The sequence below is a fragment of the Oncorhynchus clarkii genome, chromosome 32 (assembly GCF_045791955.1).
Source record: "Oncorhynchus clarkii lewisi isolate Uvic-CL-2024 chromosome 32, UVic_Ocla_1.0, whole genome shotgun sequence".
Taxonomy (NCBI): Eukaryota; Metazoa; Chordata; class Actinopteri; order Salmoniformes; family Salmonidae; genus Oncorhynchus; species Oncorhynchus clarkii.
Genome location: NC_092178.1, coordinates 11,002,017 through 11,023,330, shown reverse-complemented (window position 1 = coordinate 11,023,330; position 21,314 = coordinate 11,002,017). Strand labels below are relative to the sequence as shown.

General features: G+C 44.7%; 1 protein-coding gene across 1 annotated transcript in view; it reads right to left on the bottom strand.

Moving 5' to 3' along the window:
- The window catches only part of LOC139392409 (zinc finger protein 704-like), a 79,341-nt gene extending 59,377 nt beyond the window's left edge, over nucleotides 1-19,964 (bottom strand). The window contains exons 1-2 of the mRNA XM_071140382.1: nucleotides 19,435-19,964; nucleotides 7,068-7,303 (exon numbers count right to left, since the gene is read on the bottom strand). Coding sequence (XP_070996483.1) covers nucleotides 7,068-7,303; nucleotides 19,435-19,695 — 497 coding nt within the window. The 5' untranslated portion in view covers nucleotides 19,696-19,964. The remainder of the gene's footprint in view (nucleotides 1-7,067; nucleotides 7,304-19,434) is intronic.
- Between the last annotated feature and the right edge of the window lie 1,350 nt (nucleotides 19,965-21,314).

Here is a 21,314-nt window from a genome sequence, read left to right as displayed (position 1 = left end):
ACTCACAGCTGTAATCACTCTTATAGACTTACCCAGAAAGACTCACAGCTGTAATCACTCTTAGAGACTTACCCAGAAAGACTCACAGCTGTAATCGCTCTTATAGACTTACCCAGGAAGACTCACAGCTGTAATCGCTCTTATAGACTTACCCAGGAAGACTCACAGCTGTAATCGCTCTTATAGACTTACCCAGGAAGACTCACAGCTGTAATCGCTCTTATAGACTTACCCAGAAAGACTCACAGCTGTAATCACTCTTATAGACTTGCCCAGAAAGACTCACAGCTGTAATCACTGACATTTATTAAATTAGATATTTAATTTTCAATATTATTTGCTAAATATTCTAAAAACATGTTTTCACTTTGTCATTCTGGGGGATTGTGTGTAGATGGATCAAATGTGTTTTTGTGGGGGTTTTTTTAACCTATTTTGAATTTGTCTGTAACACAACAAAATGTGTAATAAGTAAAGGGGTATGAATACTCTCTGAAGGCTCTGTACGTGTGTGGATGAAAGGTACCCAGACCGTCAGAGGCCCTCAGGTAATTTGAACCATAACCAGCTACTCTTCATGCTTTTCTCTATTCTAAAGTAATGTAACACACTACAGTACTTACAGGCAGGTCTACAGAGTAGAGGTCGACCGATTAATCAACCTCTACTACAGAGCCTTCGGAAAGAATTAATTCCAATTGACTTATTACACATTTTGTTGTGTTACAGGATGTACCCCATAATGACAAAGTGAAAACATGTTTTTAGAAATGTTTGCAAATTTTATTGAAAATGAAATACAGAAATCTAATTTACATAAGTATTCACAACCCTGAGTCAATACTTTGTAGAAGCACCTTTGGCGGAGATTACAGCTTTGAGTCATCTTCGGTATTGGGTCTGTATCAGCTTTGAGTCGTCTTCGGTATTGGGTCTGTATCAGCTTTGAGTCGTCTTGGGTATTGGGTCTGTATCAGCTTTGAGTCGACTTGGGTATTGGGTCTATCAGCTTTGAGTCGTCTTGGGTATTGGGTCTGTATCAGCTTTGAGTCGTCTTGGGTATTGGGTCTGTATCAGCTTTGAGTCGTCTTGGGTATTGGGTCTGTATCAGCTTTGAGTCGTCTTGGGTATTGGGTCTGTATCAGCTTTGCACATCTGGATTCTGAGATTTTCTCCCATTCTTTCTTGCAGATCTTCAGGCCCAGTACATCACTGGGGCCAAGCTTCCTGTCATCCAGGACCTCTATACCAGGCCGTGTCAGAGGAAGGTCCTAAATATTGTCAAAGACTCCAGCCACCCTGCTACCGCACGGCAAGCAGTACCAGAGCGCCAAGTTTAGGTCCAAGAGGCTTTTAAACAGCTTCTACCCCCAAGTCATAAGACTCCTGAACATCTAATCAAATGGCTAGCCAGACAATTTGCATTGCCCCCCCCCCCCCTCCCTCCTCCTCTTTTACACTGCTGCCACTCTCTGTAATTTTAATAACTCTACCTACATGTACATATTACCTCAATTAACCGGTGCCCCCGCACATTGACTCTGTACCGGTACCCCCCTGTATAAAGTCTCGCTATTGTTATTTTACTGCTGCTCTTTAATTACTTGTTCCTTTTATTTCTTATTCTTGTTTTTTAAACTGCATTGTTGGTTAGGGGCTTGTAAGTAAGCATTTCACAGTAAAGTCTACACCTGTTTTATAACATTGTATTTGATGGTGTTAGATGGGTGATGAGCTGTGCCTGGTTTTCTCCAGACATTGCGCTTTGTATTCAGGACAGATAGTAACATTTTTTGTCTCATCAGACAACAAAATCTTTTGCCTTATGATCTCAGAGGTTTTATTTACGTGCCTTTTTACAAACTCCAGGCGTGCTGTAATGTGCCCTTTTCTCGGTGTGGCTTCCGTCTGGCCACTCTAAAATGTAAAACCTGTCAAAGGTGCATGTGTTTGTGCAAATTTGAGATTTTTTGGTTACTGTGTGTGCAAATTTGAGATTTTTGGTTACTGTGTGTGCAAATTTGAGATTTTTGGTTACTGTGTGTGCAAATTTGAGATTTTTGGTTACTGTGTGTGAAAATTTGAGATACACTGTTTAGTGAAATTGTAGTGACGTCAAGGATCATAAAAGAAAATTGGATGCACCTGAGCTCAATCTGGAGTGCCATAGCAAAGACATGTGAATACGTATGTAAATAAGATATTTCTGTATTTCATTAGCACGTTATTTATTTTTCAAAAAAAACGTGTTTTCACTTTTTCCTTATGCGTTATTGTGTGTAGACGGTTGAAGAGGGAAATAAATTATTTCATCCATGTTGAATTCAGGCTGTAACAACAGAATGTAGAATAAGTCAAGCGGAATACTTTCTGAAGGCTCTGTAAACTCCACTGAGGTGAACGTCTTCTGTAGGTTACTGTGGACTGGAGTACCCAGCAGCAAACATCGCCGCAGTTCTCTTGTAAATCACAACTTTGAAAGAAACGCAGTTAAAAACCTCAAGTTCATACTGCTCTGGGAATTGATTCAAAAATATTCCTCAGGCATTCTTGCTCTATCATTCCCTCCCACTCCTCCATTCCCTCCCTCTCTCTCTCCCTTCCCTCTCTCTCCCTTTCCCTCTCTCTCCCCTTCCCTCCCTCTCCCCTTCCCTCTCTCTCCCCTTCCCTCCCTCTCCCTTCCCTCTCTCTCCCTTTCCCTCTCTCTCCCCTTCCCTCCCTCTCCCCTTCCCTCCCTCTCCCCTTCCCTCTCTCTCCCCTTCCCTCTCTCTCCCCTTCCCTCTCTCTCCCCTTCCCTCCCTCTCCCCTTCCCTCCCTCTCCCCTTCCCTCCCTCTCCCCTTCCCTCTCTCTCCCCTTCCCTCCACCATTCCCTCTCTCTCTCTCCCCTTCCACTCCACCATTCCCTCTCTCCCCTTCCCTCTCTCTCCCCTTCCCTCTCTCTCTCCTTCCCTCCCACTCCACCATTCCCTCCCCTCCCTCCCACTCCACCATTCCTTCTCCCTCCCTCCCTCTCCACCATTCCTTCTCCCTCCCTCCCTCCACCATTCCCTCCCTCTCCCCTTCCCTCTCTCCCCTTCCCTCCCACTCCACCATTCCCTCCCTCTCTCTCCCCTTCCCTCCAACTCCACCATTCCCTCCCTCTCCCCTTCCCTCCCACTCCACCATTCCCTCCCACTCCACCATTCCCTCCCTCTCTCTCCCCTTCCACTCCACCATTCCCTCCCCTCCCTCTCTCTCCACTTCCCTCCTTCTCCACCATTCCCTCCCTCTCCCCTTCCCTCTCTCTCCCCTTCCACTCCACCATTCCCTCCCTCTCCCCTTCCCTCTCTTGCCCAAGCCCCCATTATGGGATAAAGGTTACTAACAGTTACTGGCGTGGTGGCAGAAGCGTTTATTCCCCTAAAAAGTGTCCAACTGTCGCAGCAGAAATGGGTCACAGGTGTGTGGACATTTATCTGAAGGAAATAATGGTCCTGCACTGGGGAGAGGTCACTGAGGAAGAGGAACTCGAACCTGTTCCTATTGAAGCCCCAGGCAGAATTGGCTCTCTCCACTCCCATTAATTTCAGTCTGAGAGTGTGCTTAAGCTATTAGACAGCGTCGGAGATCCTATAGCCTACAGCCCAGTAAGGGGAGAGGATAATTCCTTCTTTCTTTCTTTCTTCTTCTTCTTCTTTTGAGTGATGAATTGAAACCTGCTTGGGATTGGGTGGGGGTTTCATTGGGCATTGTCACATTATAGAATGCACTCTAGAATGGCCCTCACAAAAGGACTTACTTGGCTGCTGGATATCAGGGTAGATTCTACCACCTGGTAGAACGGAACATGAATACAGGAGACTAGAAGCATTGACGTTTCACAACTGGCCTATCCACTACAGACACTTAACATTTCATCTGTAGATATCGGTTTGCATTTGCGACTTTTGAAAAATGAAATACAACATGTGCATTGTGGGAAGAGGGAAAGCATAGCACAGAGACAAAGATGGCTACATTGAAGGTTTCAAGCAGCATGAGGTAGCCACATTATCCATTAGAGTCCACCCAAAACGTTGCGTGGCAAATTCTGACTGGAACAAAGATGGAGATTGCGGATGCAGAGGCCTCTTGACTGTTCAAGGACATCTGGGCCGGGCTACTAGAGCACATTCTGCTCCCACTGTTCCTCTAATGGCATTAGGGCTGTGACGGTCATGGGATTTTGGAGGACGGTATTTGACCAGCCAAATGACCACGGCCTCCATAATAACCGTTGAATAGCAATTATTATTATTTCATTTCTTACGCACATTTTCTCCTCTCCTTGTGTGTATTGGTGCAGAGGGATGGAGGTGAAGAGACACAGAGGGATGGAGGTGAGTGTGTGTGTGTGTGTGTATTGTAGTTTTACAAAGAGCACTAAATGGATGTCAGCCATCTACTGTCTAAAGGAGAAATAATGCCTCGCGTAGAGGCTCGGTAACACTGGGATATTTTATAGCTGACAAGTGTTTTACATTTAATGGTTAAAGTGTGTCTTTCCTTTATTAGACCATCATGAAACACACTTATAACGTTGAACTGCTCTGGAATAGCAGTGGGAGCTGAGAAAAGGCCATTTATGCAGACCACACACACACGGACAATAACACGAGAATGTTGTTCACCAACGTTAAACTCAGGAAGGCTGGTCTGAATGGCTCGTCACTTTTAATTCATTTAACAAAACCCACTACAACTCACATCGCTTCCTATCTTACCTCATCAGCACAGCAAGTATTTATAGGGTAGTCATTATAATGTTACCTCATCAGCATAGCAGGTATTTATAGGGTAGTCATTATAATGTTACCTCATTAGCATAGCAGGTATTTATAGGGTAGTCATTATAATGTTACCTCATTAGCATATAAGGTATTTATAGGGTAGTCATTATAATGTTACCTCATTAGCATAGCAGGTATTTATAGGGTAGTCATTATAATGTTACCTCATCAGCATAGCAGGTATTTATAGGGTAGTGTCATGATGTTACCTCATTAGCATAGCAGGTATTTATAGGGTAGTCATTATAATGTTACCTCATTAGCATAGCAGGTATTTATAGGGTAGTCATTATAATGTTACCTCATCAGCATAGCAGGTATTTATAGGGTAGTGTCATGATGTTACCTCATTAGCATAGCAGGTATTTATAGGGTAGTCATTATAATGTTACCTCATTAGCATAGCAGGTATTTATAGGGTAGTCATTATAATGTTACCTCATTAGCATAGCAGGTATTTATAGGGTAGTCATAATGTTACCTCATTAGCATAGCAGGTATTTATAGGGTAGTGTCATGATGTTACCTCATCAGCACAGCAGGTATTTATAGAGTAGTGTCATGATGTTACCTCATCAGCACAGCAGGTATTTATAGGGTAGTGTCATGATGTTACCTCATTAGCATAGCAGGTATTTATAGGGTAGTGACATGATGTTACCTCATTAGCATAGCGTCACGTCTCTCCTCCTCCTGAGGAATGTGAGAATGTGAGGAATGTAATTTACCTATTAACTTCAGCCAATGAGCATGGCAATTCCACCATGCTTGCTGAGTAAGCTATGGGCTCACTTGTGCAATAAACACTTTAATTTCTTTCAAACAATGGGCATAAATCTGTGGGATTAGAACCAATCTGATGACCTTTCACCTCCCCACCACCACCACCAGAAGGACCGTCATCGAGTAACCTCGTTCTCTCAGCGGGGGAGGGGGTACGATGATTATTGTTCTTAAGCAGAATGTAATGCTCATTTTACACATATCCGTGGTTGGTAAGTCACCTCTCAGGACTCAATGTCTTTATAATCTACATCTAGACGAGATGGGCTCGTGATCTTATAACCTACAGATACAGTCCTACCAACATAAAGCATATGAATTCAATAAATCGCTTGAAAAATTCACAACAGCTCTGACGAAGGCCGTGAGACCGATAGGTGAAGCTTATTAAAGATCAGTGATACTGTCAAGAGCAGTGTGCGGGTTCTTGTTCAACTGTTACCATGCACCTGCAAAGAGATTGCTCAGATGTGCGAGTTCCTTGTGAATTTTTTTTTTTTTTAATAAACCGCTTGTGAAATCAATGTGGTACAAACATGGCAATTCACAATACTGATCATCTATAAAGCTACAATCCTTGGGCTGAGGATGAGGACAACATTATTAAATAGCTTTAATGCTGCAATGCCTTATGAATCTGTTTGATGTACAGTATATGTATTGAATCACTGCAGTGTAAGGCCTACATGATTGTACACATTAAAGCCATATGCAGATTCCTGTAACAGCACTTTAAAGGTTGCGTATTGTATAGTTTAACAGATTCCTGGGTAATGACCTCAAACCAAAGATCCCTGGGTAATGACCTCAGATCAACAATTGCTGGGTAATGACCTCAAACCAAACATCCTTGAGGAATGACTGCAATCAATCAAACACCAATCTTACAATACTCCCTGACTACAGGTAGAAAGAAGTTGAACTTGCGCACCCAACGAGACACACACACACACACACACACACACACACACACACAGTGAAATGGCTAGCTATTTAGCGGTCGTGGTTATGCTACTTCATGAGCGTGGATGTGTTCTGAGGGACCCTGTGTTCTGAGGGTCCCTGTGTTCTGAGGGACCCTGTGTTCTGAGGGTCCCTGTGTTCTGAGGGACCCTGTGTTCTGAGGGACCCTGTGTTCTGAGGGACCCTGTGTTCTGAGGGTCCCTGTGTTCTGAGGGTCCCTGTGTTCTGAGGGTCCCTGTGTTCTGAGGGTCCCTGTGTTCTGAGGGTCCCTGTGTTCTGGGGGTCCCTGTGTTCTGAGGGTCCCTGTGTTCTGAGGGTCCCTGTGTTCTGGGGGTCCCTGTGTTCTGAGGGACCCTGTGTTCTGAGGGACCCTGTGTTCTGAGGGTCATCCAGTAAGGGACAGTGACAGGAATGGAAGATACACTGTTACACACACACACACACACACACACACACACACGCCCTATCAATGCATCCATCCATCCACCCACCACACACACAGTCTGTCTTACCTGACGTTGGGCACATCGATGCTGGATGACACCACGTTGCGTTTCTGCTCCAGCAGGGAGACAGAGCGGGTGTGGTCCCTCTCTGGACCCTCAAGGGGGCGCCCCGTCCTCCTACCGTCTGCTCCCCGCTCCCCCTTCAACGCCTCTGGGCTCAGGGAGTTGGCCTCCCCCTTCTGGGCCTCCATGGTCTGGCTCTGCAGAGGAGCCCCGTTCCCCCGGCCGTTCCAGACGCTCTGCTGCAGAGGGATACAGGTATGACTGGGTTACTACAGAGACATGTACAGTAGGCTGACTCGTAAAGACTGGGACTCTGGGAGTAAAGATCACCCAACATTTTAACCACCCAGTCCCTGCTTTTCGTTGGATAGGCATATAGTAGCCTATGTGCCATTTGGTACAGCCTTAACCACAATGCAGTGCACACACTCATTCTAGCTAATACTCACGCTTCCAGACAGTTTGTAGTGTTGCTAGTGTTGAGCTGACAACAGGATGTACGTTAATGAGTCTTTCACTTTTAAAATGTGGGATTTATTTTTTGTGCTTCCACAGACATCACCCGCGCATCCCGCAAAGGCGGAGGTATTGCTAACAAATACGCTAGCAAATTTCAATAAAAAAAAATTAAAAAATTACTACATTTTCGTCTTCTGAGCTTCTAGTCATGAAATCTATGCAGCCTACTCAATCACTTTCATAGCCACTGTTTACAGGCCTCCTGGGTCGTAGACAGCGTTCCTCACTGAGTTCCCTGAATTCCTATCAGACCTTGTAGTCATGGTAGATATAAAAACAATTCTGACTTTAATATTCACATGGAAAAGTCCACAGACCCACTCCAAAAGGCTTTCGGAGCCATCATCGACTCGGGATTTGTCCAACATGTCTCCAGACCTACTCACTGCCAGTCATACTCTGGACCTAGTTTTGTCGCGTGGAATAAATATTGTGGATCTTAATGTTTTTCCTCATAATCCTGGACTATCGGACCACCATTTTATTATGTTTGCAATCGCAACAAATAATCTGTTCAGACCCCAACCAAGGATCATCAAAAGTCGTGCTATAAATTCTCAGACAACCCCAAGATTTCTAGATGCCCTTCACCCCCCCAAGGACGTCAGAGTACAAAAATCAGTTAACCACCTAACTGAGGAACTAAATGTAACATGGCGTAATACCCTAGATGCAGTCGCACCCCTAAAAACAAAAAACATTTGTCCTAAGAAATTTGCTCCCTCGTATACAGAAAATACCTGAGCCCTGAAGCAAGCTTCCAGAAAATTGGAACGGAAATGGCGCTACACCAAACTGGAAGTCTTCCAATTAGCATGGAAAGACAGTACCGTGCAGTATCGAAGAGACCTCACTGCTGCTCGATCATCCTATTTTTCCAACTTAATTGAGGAGAATAAGAACAATCAAAAATGTATTTTAGATTCTGTCGCAAAGCTAACTAAAAAGCAGCATTCCACAAGAGAAGACGGCTTTCACTTCGGCAGTGATAAATTCATTGACATCTTGGACGAGAAGACCATGACTCCTCCATAAACCTGCGTATTTCTCCAAAGCTCAGTTGTCCTGAGTCTGCACAACACTGCCAGGACCTATGATCAAAGGAGACACTCAAGTATTTTAATACGATATCTCTTGACACCTTGATGAAAATAGTCATGGCCTCTAAACCTTCCAAGCTGCATACTGGATCCTATTCCAACTAAACTACTGAAAGTAGAGGTCGGCCGATTATGATTTTTCAACGCCGATACCGATACCGATTATTGGAGGACCAAAAAAGCAGATACCGATTAATCGGACAATTTTTTATTTATTTGTAATAATCGTTCCTAGGCCGTCATTGAAAATAAGAAGCTGTTCTTAACTGACTTGCCTAGTTAAATAAAGGTATATAAAAAATAAAAATAAATGTTAAAAAATCGGCGCCAAAAAAATACAGATTTCCGATTGAAAACTTGAAATCGGCCCTAATTAATCGGCCATTCCAATTAATAGGTCGACCTCTAACTGAAAGAGCTGCTTCCTGTGCTTGGCCCTCCTTTGTTGAACATAATAAATGCCTCCCTATCCACCGGATGTGTACCAAACTCACTAAAAGTGGCAGTGGCACTCTTGAAAAAGCCAAACCATGACCCAGAAAATATAAAAAATGAATTGGTCTATCTCAAATCTCCCATTCCTCTCAAAAGTTTTTGAAAAAGCTGTTGCACAGCAACTCAATGCCTTTCTGAAGAAAAACAATGTATACGAAATGGTTTTAGACCACATCATGGCACTGAGACTGCACTTGTGAAAGGTGGTAAATTACCTTTTAATGGCGTCAGACCAAGGTTCTACATCTGTCCTCGTTCTCCTAGACCTTGTGTTGCTTTTGTTACCATCAATCACCATTCTTTTGGAGAGATTGGAAACCCAAATCGGTCTACACGGACAAGTTCAGATCTTATCTGTCGGAAAGATATCAGTTTATCTCTGCGGATGTTTTGTCCTCTGACAAATCAACTGTAAGTTTCAGTGTTCCTCAATGTTCCATTTTTGGACCACTATTGTTTTCACTATATATTTTACCTCTTGGTGATGTCATTTGGAAACATAATGTTAACTTTGACTGCTTCGCGGACAATACACAGCTGTACATTTTGATGAAACATGGTGAAGCCCCAAAATTGCCCTCCCTGGAAGTCTGTGTTTCAGACATAAGGAAGTGGATGGTGGCAAATGCTTAACTTTTAAACTCAGACAAAAAAGAGATTCTAGTTCTAGGTCCCAAAAAACAAAGAGGTCTGCTGTTGGATCTGACAATTTTGATGGTTGTACAGTTGTCTGAAAAAAAACTGTGAAGGACCTCGGCGTTACTCTGGACCCTGATCTCTCTTTTGACGAACATATCAAGACTGTTTCAAGGACGGCTTTTTTCCATCTACGTAACATTGCAAAAATCAGAAACGTTCTGTCCAAAAATTATGCAGAAAAATGTATCCATGCTTTTGTCACTTCTAGATTAGACTACTGCAATGCTCAACTTTCCGGCTACCCGGATAAAGCACTAAATAAACTTCAGTTAGTGCTAAATACGGCTGCTAGAATCCTGACTAGAACCAAAACATTTGATCATATTACTCCAGTGCTAGCCTCTCATCACTGGCTTCCCGTTAAGGCACGGGCTGACTTCAAGGTTTTACTGCTAACCTACAAAGCATTACATGGGCTTGCTCCTACCCATCTCTCCGATTTGGTCCTGCCGTACATACCTACACGTACGCTACGGTCACAAGACGCAGGCCTCCTAATTGTCCCTAGAATTTCTAAGCAAACAGCAGGAAGCAGGGCTTTCTCCTATAGAGCTCAATTTTTATGGAATGGTCTGCCTACCCATGTGAGAGACGCAGACTCGGCCTCGACCTTTAAATCTTTATTGAAGACTCATCTCTTCAGTCCGTCCTATGATTGAGTGTAGTCTGGCCCAGGGGTGTGAAGGTGAACAGAAAGGCACTAGAGTGACGAACCACCCTTGCTGTCTCTGCCTGGCCGGTTCCCCTCTCTCCACTGGGATTTTCTGCCCTTACCCTATTATGGGGGCTGAGTCACTGGCTTACTGGTGCTCTTTCATGCCGTCCCTAGGAGGGGTGCGTCACTTGAGTGGGTTGAGTCACTGACATGATCTTCCTGTCTGGGTTGGCACACCCCTCGGGTTCGTGCCGTGAGGGAGATCTTCGTGGGCTATACTCGGCCTTGTCTCAGGATAGTAAGTTGATGTTCTGAAGATATCCCTCTAGTGGTGTGGGGGCTGTGCTTTGGAAAAGTGGGTGGGGTTATATCTTCCTGGTTGGCCTTGTCCGGGGGTATCATCGAACAGGGCCAGTGTCTCCCGACTCCTCCTGTCTCAGCCTCCAGTATCTATGCTGCAATAGTTTATGTGTCGGGGGACTATGATTGGTCTGTCATATCTGGAGTATTTATCCGGTCTTATCCGCTGTCCTGAGTGAATTTAAATATGCTCCCTCTAACTCTCTCTCTTCTCTTGGAGGACCTGAGCCCTAGGACCATGCCTCAGGACTACCTGGCCTGATGACTCCTTGCTGTCCCCAGTCCACCCCAGTCCACCTGCTGCTGCTCCAGTTTCTGTTCACCAGACGTGCTACCTTGTCCCGGACCTACTGCTTTCGACTCTCTCTCTCTACTGCGCCTGCTGTCTCTAACTCTGAATGATCGGCCGTGAAAAGCCAACTGACATTTACTCCTGAGGTGCTGACCTGTTCCACCCTCGACAACCACTGTGATTATTATTATTTGACCCTGCTGGTCATCTATGAACATTTGAACATCTTGGCCATGTTCTGTTATAATCTCCACCCGGCCCAGCCATAAGAGGACTGGCCACCCCTCATAGCCTTGTTCCTCTAAGTTTCTTCCTAGGTTCCTGCCTTTCTAGGGAGTTTTTCCTAGCCACCGTGCTTCTACATCTGCATTGCTTGCTGTTTGGGGTTTTAGGCTGGGTTTCTGTATAGCACTTTGTGACGTCGGCTGATGTAAAAAGGGCTTTATAAATATATTTGATTGATTGATTGATTGATTGATTGATTGATTGACATAGGCAATAACTGCTTCCACAGACACATAGGCCTCTAGAGGCTATAACTGCTACATGACTGATTACAACACCTCAAGGTATTGACTTTGGGGCAGTAAACAGAATCTAGATGGAGTCAGTCCGCTTCGTTTGTGTGAAGGTGGCTGCTCTAGTTGACTGACTGGCTAGTGCAGTGCTCTAGTTGACTGACTGGCTAGTGCAGTGCTCCAGTTGACTGACTGGCTAGTGCAGTGCTCTAGTTGACTGACTGGCTAGTGCAGTGCTATTGTTGACTGACTGGCTAGTGCAGTGCTCCAGTTGACTGACTGGCTAGTGCAGTGCTCCAGTTGACTGACTGGCTAGTGCAGTGCTCCAGTTGACTGACTGGCTAGTGCAGTGCTCCAGTTGACTGACTGGCTAGTGCAGTGCTCCAGTTGACTGACTGGCTAGTGCAGTGCTCTAGTTGACTGACTGGCTAGTGCAGTGCTCCAGTTGACTGACTGGCTAGTGCAGTGCTCCAGTTGACTGACTGGCTAGTGCAGTGCTCCAGTTGACTGACTGGCTAGTGCAGTGCTCCAGTTGACTGACTGGCTAGTGCAGTGCTCTAGTTGACTGACTGGCTAGTGCAGTGCTCCAGTTGACTGACTGGCTAGTGCAGTGCTCCAGTTGACTGACTGGCTAGTGCAGTGCTCTAGTTGACTGACTGACTAGTGCAGTGCTCCAGTTGACTGACTGGCTAGTGCAGTGCTCCAGTTGACTGACTGGCTAGTGCAGTGCTCCAGTTGACTGACTGGCTAGTGCAGTGCTCCAGTTGACTGACTGGCTAGTGCAGTGCTCCAGTTGACTGACTGGCTAGTGCAGTGCTCCAGTTGACTGACTGGCTAGTGCAGTGCTCTAGTTGACTGACTGGCTAGTGCAGTGCTCCAGTTGACTGACTGGCTAGTGCAGTGCTCCAGTTGACTGACTGGCTAGTGCAGTGCTCCAGTGGTGACGACAGGGCATTTGTTTTTGCATAAGAAAGCATCTCCCTTGACATTCTGGAAACAGCTACCCGCAGTAACAATAATGTGAGGCAAAGCACAATGCAGCACTTCCACTTGCTACTAAACAACTCAGCTGGGCACAGTAATAGTGTGTATACACACACACAGTTGTCTTTGTGCGGCTGTTAGTAAAGACATCAACCATCCGGATGTGCACGCTGAACACACACACACCACCCAGAGGGTTGAAGGAGAAGCCAGGAAGAGAGGCCAGGAAGAGAGGATGGGGTACACATGGCTAAGTGCACCAGCAGAGGGTTGAAGGAGAGGTCAGGAGGAGAGGTCAGGAGGAGAAAGTTAGGTTCACATGGCTAAGTGCACCAGCAGAGGGTTGAAGGAGAGGCCAGTAAGAGAGACCCAGGAAAAGAGCACAAGAAGTGAGGCCAGGAGGAGAGGACAAGAGGAGAGGACAGAGGAGAGGTCAGGAGGAGAGGCCAGGAGGAGAGGCCATGAGGAGAGGACAGAAGGAGAGGCCAGGAGGAGAAGGTGAGGTCCACATGGCTAAGTGCACCAGCAGAGGGTTGAAGGAGAGGCCAGGAGGAGAGGCCAGGAGGAGAGGCCAGGAGGAGAGGCCAGGAGGAGAAGGTGAGGTTCACATGGCTAAGTGCACCAGCAGAGGGTTGAAGGAGAGGCCAGGAGGAGAGGCCAGGAGGAGAAGGTGAGGTCCACATGGCTAAGTGCATCAGCAGAGGGTTGAAGGACAATACGCCCAGACAGCCTTACAGTGGGATCGAGATCATTTCCAAAACACACTGGAACACGATTATCTCTCAACTGGAGAAAACTACAGGCAACACCCAGTCAATTGAAAGCACACACACATACACACACCCACACACACATATAAACACACACACACACACACACACACCCACACCCACACACACACACACATATACAACTTTGAACAGGTTTCAAATGTACTTAGATTAAGGAGGTCAAATATTAGGGATGTGTCCCCTTTCAAGACGATTGGATACGTATCTAGATACATGGGCTCCGATACGATACGTTTTAGTTTGAAACGATTCGGTTCTGCTTGATTAGAGCACGAATCGATTCTGTTTGATTAGAGCACGAATCGATTCGGTTTGATTAGAGCACGAATCGATTCGGTTTGATTAGAGCACGAATCGATTCTGCTTGATTAGAGCACGAATCGATTCGGTTTGATTAGAGCACGAATCGAGGAGATTCATTTCAATGCGATACTATTTGATGTACTGGCATTTGCTGCATAAACACATTAATTTTCAATTTAAATTCTGCTGCAGCCCGTGTGTGTGTGTGTGTGTGTGTGTGTGTATAAATAATGTCTGTCTATGGTGTGTATACTAATGTCGGCACCTGATCTGAGCCACAAGGGAGACTAGGCATCTACCACCCCTGTACCACTATCAAATTAGGGGGGCAATGTAACTTGTTTTCTTGTTACCGCACTTTGGTTTTCAAAATCACCTGACCCACTAATGAACTTATTTTTTTTTTTTACAGATTAATTGTATGCACTATTAACGTAGCAATATTTAGCATTTACAAATGAACTATGACATAGCCAATGAATACAAAACTATGGATTTCACCCCCCCCCCCCCCATCTCAAAATCGAATGGTTTTGACCGTTTAGAAGTTTAGTGAGCTTCTTTTCTCCTCCTGCTTTGACCATGCGCCTCGCAAAGTGATTGCTGTCCTCGTTATGAAATTACCATTCATTGTTATGAAATTCTCTCAACCTCGTGACAAAATGTTTAGAAAGAAAAAAAAAGATCTTTAAAACTGCAACATTGTCTCTTAGCCTCATACCAAAATGTGTAGAATAGCATTATAAAACTGCACATTGGAGATCGGTGCCCCAGGGCCCCAAATGTGGTAGTCCGGCTCTGTATATCTAAAATGACCATGTACACTGATTGTTTCAAGCAAAACTACAAAAACTATTGCTGATGGTGAACCTGAACAATGGAAATAATCCATCCGTTCAGCGGGTAGCCTAAAGCCAGATCAGAGTTGTGTCTCCGCTAGCTTAGCTTACTTTCATTCCAGTAAAACACCATTTTCAACAGCGCACTGATAACAATAAACTTAATGACTTGTAGATCAATGACTGTCAACACAGGTACATGCAGTTCAACACTGAAGAGGAGGATGTGTCAGTTGTCACAAAAGATGAGATGTATTTTCAGAAAGAAAGTAATATGAGCAAATCATTTCAGTGAATCTGCGATTTGTAACGTTACGTAATGCTACATTTGGATGGGTTTGAGGTCCGGGGACGGATGCAGTCACATCTTAAACATTTGAATTGGCAAACGATGCGTAGGCCTATCAGTGAATCGTTATATATATATATATATATATATATATATATATATATATATATATAATTATAAAATATTATAAATGATAAAATATGGATTATTCTCTATAACAATCTGGCTGAGCAGACTTCAACGGGGTGAGAAAGCCTTTCTGAAAACAGGACTTGAGTCACACAAGATAAATTATCTGTACTAAGAGAAAGATTTGCTGTTACCCTGACCAGTTATTTGACTATAACCAAAACAATCTCTATTGCTTCCTTTCACAACCATATGAATGATCATATTTCATGCATAGCAGGAAATTGCAGAACGAGACAAATCGACCATAAAGTGTGAGTTGAGTTGCATGTGTCGGTAAGAGTTTAGTGTGGGGTTATTGTGGCTTGCTGCTCTTAAATTCAGTCGATTAATAATGTAAGTTATTTAACAAGCACACACACACACACACACACACACACACACACACACACACACACACACACACACACACACACACACACACACACACACACACACACACACACACACACACACACACACACACACACACACCTTTAGTAGGCCAAAGGTAAAGATGATTTTATGCATCATAAATTGTCAATAGCTCAGGAGTTATGGTAGACTTCATCCTAATTTATTCAACTCATGTGCTGTATTGTTCACACAGAGATATTTTATCAAATGTATTCAGATTAAACTTTCATCAAATAGCCCATAGGCCTACAGTGCTATTCGAGGATTGAAATCTTGGAAACAGCTATATTTGTAGAATACAGTAGATGTACATGGATAAAGTTAGGGACAGGCTGTGTGTACATACATACAGTCAACAATGTACCTAATGGAGGGCTTTGCTCCAAGGTAAAGACAAAAAAAAAGACTTGCTTACATAGCAAGCCAGAGCATTCAATATTATTACAGTATAATGAACATGCTATGTTACTACAGCTGAACCACCGTAGCCTGAACACAACACGGATCTGGGGAAACGGACCACAGTAACTACGCAGTAATTGATTGGTTTAAAACACTCAATGTGTCTGGTGCTGTAGCCTAGTGAGCCGTGTTGATCTCATTCCCCGAACCATCACATCACTGCGGCTTACGACACCCAAATGCAACAACAGTCAGTCAGGATACTGAAGTCCATCTCTATAGGCCACCAACACAAACACAGCAGCCAGTCAGGACACTGATAAGTCCATCTCTATAGGCCACCAACACAAACACAGCAGTAAGTCAGGACACTGATAAGTCCATCTCTATAGGACACCAACACAAACACAGCAGCCAGTCAGGACACTGATAAGTCCATCTCTAAAGACCCACACAGCAGCCAGTCAGGACACTGATAAGTCCATCTCTATAGGACACCAACACAAACACAGCAGTAAGTCAGGACACTGATAGGTCCATCTCTAAAGACCAACACAGCAGCCAGTCAGGACACTGATAAGTCCATCTCTATAGGACACCAACACAAACACAGCAGCCAGTCAGGACACTGATAAGTCCTTCTCTATAGGACACCAACACAAACACAGCAGCCAGTCAGGACACTGATAAGTCCATCTCTAAAGACCAACACAGCAGCCAGTCAGGACACTGATAAGTCCATCTCTATAGGACACCAACACAAACACAGCAGCCAGTCAGGACACTGATGAGTCCATCTCTAAAGACCAACACAGCAGCCAGTCAGGACACTGATAAGTCCATCTCTAAAGACCAACACAGCCCTCCTCTGGCAGCGCTCTAAACAGAAAGTACTTGTGTTGATCCCTATCTAAAAGGAAGGAGGGGGAGGCCTTGCCTTGGCTACACTGCCTGGTGAATGCTTTTGGCAGAGGAACACGCCGCACGTCAACCGAACCAGCCTCACTCTCTCTTGCATCTGATTAGCAGCCATCATGAACTAATGTAAACTTGGCCCCGTGTGACATGCAGGCAAACGGTGGCAAACCGACCAATGAGGAGCAGACTGCTGGAGAACAAAGAGTCAGTGACTCCAGCCCGACAGCTTCCAGCCCGACAGCTTCAGTAAGGGACTGATATTAATCAACAACGTCATACGTCTTTGTCTCCACCCGTAATGGCACTTGGTCGTCAACACCATACCTTCTTACTCACAACAAGTGGCATTCTCCCACCTCCCCTCCTCCCTCCATCCATCCCCTCCTCCCTTCCTCCCTCTTCTCCTCCCTCCATCCATCCATCCCCTCCTCCCTTCCTCCCTCTTCTCCTCCCTCCATCCATCCTCTCCTCCATCCAGCCATCCCCTCCTCCCAACAGCCATCCCCTCCTCCCTTCCTCCCTATTCTCCTCAGTCCATCCAGCCACCCCCTCCTCCCAACAGCCATCCCCTCCCACCCACCCATCCCCTCCTCCCTCCCACCCTCATCCATCCATCCCCTCCCTCCATCCATCCCCTCCTCCCTCCATCCATCCATCCCCTCCTCCTTCTCTCACAACAACAAGTGAACAATTGGCATTCTCCCACCCACCCCTCCTCCATCCATCCCCTCCTCCCTCCATGCCCTCCTCCTTCCCTCACAACAAGTCAACAAGTGGCTATCCCCCCCTCCTCCCCAAAAGCATGGTGATTATTTGACATTCTGGGCATCTAGCCAGAGCTCCAGATTCTTCTCTGAGCCACGCTCTGTTACTATGGCTGCTACAGCAGCTGCTTTCTGGGCGATGTGATCATCTTCAGTTACACATCTCTCACACCTCCTTCCGCCCTCCTCGCCTCTGCCCCATGATTCTGTCCACATCTTGTCTTTCAACATTATGGAGACTGACAGTGTTGTGTTCGAGACCAGACCAAGACCGGAGACCTGTTTGATTGAGTGTGTGGACAGGTGTCTTTTATACAGGTAACAAGTTCAAACAGGTGCAGTTAATACAGGTAACGAGTGGAGAACAGCAGGGCTTCTTAAAGAAATACTAACAGGTCTGTGAGAGCCGGAATTCTTACTGGTTGGTAGGTGATCAAATACTTATGTCATGCAATAAAATGCAAATTAATTACTTAAAAATCATACAATGTGATTTTCTGGATTTTTGTTTTAGATTCCGTCTCTCACAGTTGAAGTGTACCTATGATTAAAAAAAATTACAGACCTCTACATGCTTTGTAAGTAGGAAAACCTGCAAAATCGGCAGTGTATCAAATACTTGTTCTCCCCACTGTGTGTGTGTGTGTGTGTGTGTGTGTGTATGTGTGTATATATATATAAATAAGTTGATTAATCGGTATCATCTTTTTTTGGTCCTCCAATAATCGGTATCAGCGTTGAAAAATCATAATTGGCGCCTCTAATATGAATACAGGCACTACGACATCTTGCATTTCTGTCATTCCATGATGAAGATATAATACTTCCATTTGTTGGTATCCATATGCCTGTTTCGTTCACTGTGCATTCCAGTGACTGAACATGCTTGGATCAATCCCCAAATACGTATTTATAGGCTACATTCACAATAACCAAAAAGATACATGATATCATAATCCTGCTTGTTATGCTCTTAAATATATCAAACCTCTTAAATATATCACAACGCATCACAGTATATTATTTAAAAACGCAGTGTTATCCAACAGCCCCATGCATTCCCCTCTCATAATAGGAGCTGTTTTCCTAGTAGTTGTTGGTCATAAGGAACCGCCAGGCAGGCAACCGCTTACCAGACCATCTTTGTTGTGAAACCATTAAGACACCGTCAGGCTGGAACTTTCAAATGCAGGCAATTAGGTTACTCTCATATCAAGAAAAAAAACACATTGATATGTAGGAAGACAACGTCCAACCCAGCGTGGCATAAAATATGACATATGCTATTTTATTCTAAATTAGTTATCCTACAATTGAACAAAAGTATTATTTCAATGCAATGACAGGTCAATGCTGATGAATTGCCATTGTGTACAATCTGGGACCGGTTTATTACATCAACGCTACAGAGCGTGTGTTGTTTGCCTCGGCTACCCACCCACTAGATAGGTCATGTAAACACTGCTCTGGCCCTAACATAATCATTCAACGGGAACCCCTTTGTCCTCCTGTGTGTGATGCTAAATATGTTGACAGTCCATTGTTAACATTCAATCAGCACCATAACAGAAAGAAAATCACCTGGATTATTCTGGTTGTGTTACTGTCTGCTCATCATTGAAATGGCTTGTTGCAGCGGCAGACAATGCGTGTAACACTTGTTTCACTGTAAAGTCTACACCTGTTGTAGTCCGCGCATGTGACCAATAAAATGGTATTTGATTAAATTGTCCCGTTCTATCTGTGCGCGAAGCGATTAAACGCTGCAAAACACCGCTGCACAACAATAACAGCAGGCTCCCCGGCCACACACACACACACACACACACACACACACACAAACACAGTCACACACACCTTCAAGCTCGATCTGAGCGGTCCTTTCGCCGTCGTTTGGTTGAAGCCCACCGCTATCTCGTCCTCTGAGAATTCTTTCAGACTTCCGTCTTGCATTAACACCATGTAGACATTACGCCGGGGTCCGGTTGAAACGTCTCTGTTTTCCTGCTGCTTGACAGCCTGAACCAGTCCTGTCAACGGAGCCCCGTCCCCTGTCGGACTCGGCGTAAACACCCGGCTCCCCAGGATCGAACGCTTTACCAAACGCCTCGTATGCATAGCGGTAAATGTTTAACACCGAATTTGAAGCGGTAAAAATCTATCGATGGACGTCGAATTAGCTAAAATTGATACTGTAAACACGGACATTAAAACACAACACCGAAGCGGATAGACTCTGCTGCTACCACGGTTCAAAACGAATGATATTCGAAAGCACGAATATGTGTAGGAAAAGCAACAAGCACCGATTAAGGAATGCATGAAAGCGAGTCATTCCCCGCCAAAATAACCTCTTCAACCGACCGGCTTTCGATCTTTCTTCGTTCGATCTGTTTGTTTTCCTGACTGTCCCCGCTAAACTCACGAGAAAGCACAAAAAGACGGAACAGCCAAACATTCTCGGACCGACAATGACATTTGTACAGCAATCTTTAAACCCAACAAAATGGCTTTGCCAATATACAAACAAAGCGATAAATGTTGGTCTACCCGAAATATAATTCAAATTTCACACATATTGTACACTGATTTTCCGTCTGACAGGATGAAATTTGCTGAAATAGCCGCGTAAAGTGACTCCGGATCCAGATTTGAGAAAATCCAGTTCGTAGCCGAATGCCAGGAGCCAGCGTCTGTACCGGCGGAATGCTGCCTATAAACATGTGCGGTCCAGCGGCCGAATCCAGCTCCCATTGGTCCGCAGAGCACACGCCTCCACTGGGCTACGCTCCCTTTTCTGTGTCAGTTTCGCTCCAACAGAAGGTAAATGAATCCGGAAAGGATGCTCCATTCAAAACAATGACGCAAGGATGGAGAGAAGAGGAGAAAAGGAGGAGGGAGGGGTTAGATGAGAGGAGAAAAAGAGGGAGAATCTAGTGAAAATAAAAACTTAAACCAGCCAGGCTCGGTATGGATTGTTGAGAAGCCAGTGTTACTATGTCTCTATCAATCGTTTTGAAAGCAAATCTAAGCCCTGTATTATTCTGTACACTTGGCTTAGCTTACATAAAGTGTTATTTTAGGAGCTATGAAAGCCATTATGTAAAAGCATTGCTCCTGGATCTATAAGGCATCAACCAAATCAATAAAATGTATTTCTGAAGCCCTTTTTACGTCAGACAATGTCACAAAGTGCTTTTTTTCACCTGTATTTAACCAGGTAGGCCAGTTGAGAACACGTTCTCATTTATAACTGCGACCTGGCCATGATAAAGCAAAGCAGTGCAACACAAACAACAACACAGAGTTACACATAAACAAACGTACAGTCAATGACACAATACAAAAGTCTATATGCAGTGTGTACAAATTACATTTCTATACAGAAAACCAGCCTAAAACCCCAAACAGCTAGCAATGCAGATGTAGAGGCACATCTGTTGTTTTCGGCGCATGTTGTATTCGGCGCACGTGACAAATAAACTTTGATTTGATTTGATTGTGGCTAGGGAAAACTCCCCTAGAGAGGAACCAGGCTATGAGGGGTGGCCAGTCCTCTTCTGGCTGTGCCTGGTGGAGATTATAACAGAACATGGGCAAGATGTTCAAATGTTTATAGATGACCAGCAGGGTCAAACAATAATAAAGTAATTCATTTGATGATGACTATCAGAAAAATGGGTCAGAAATCTCTCCATCGCCGTAGTCACACAAAATCAAGCCTATCCAACTGAGCT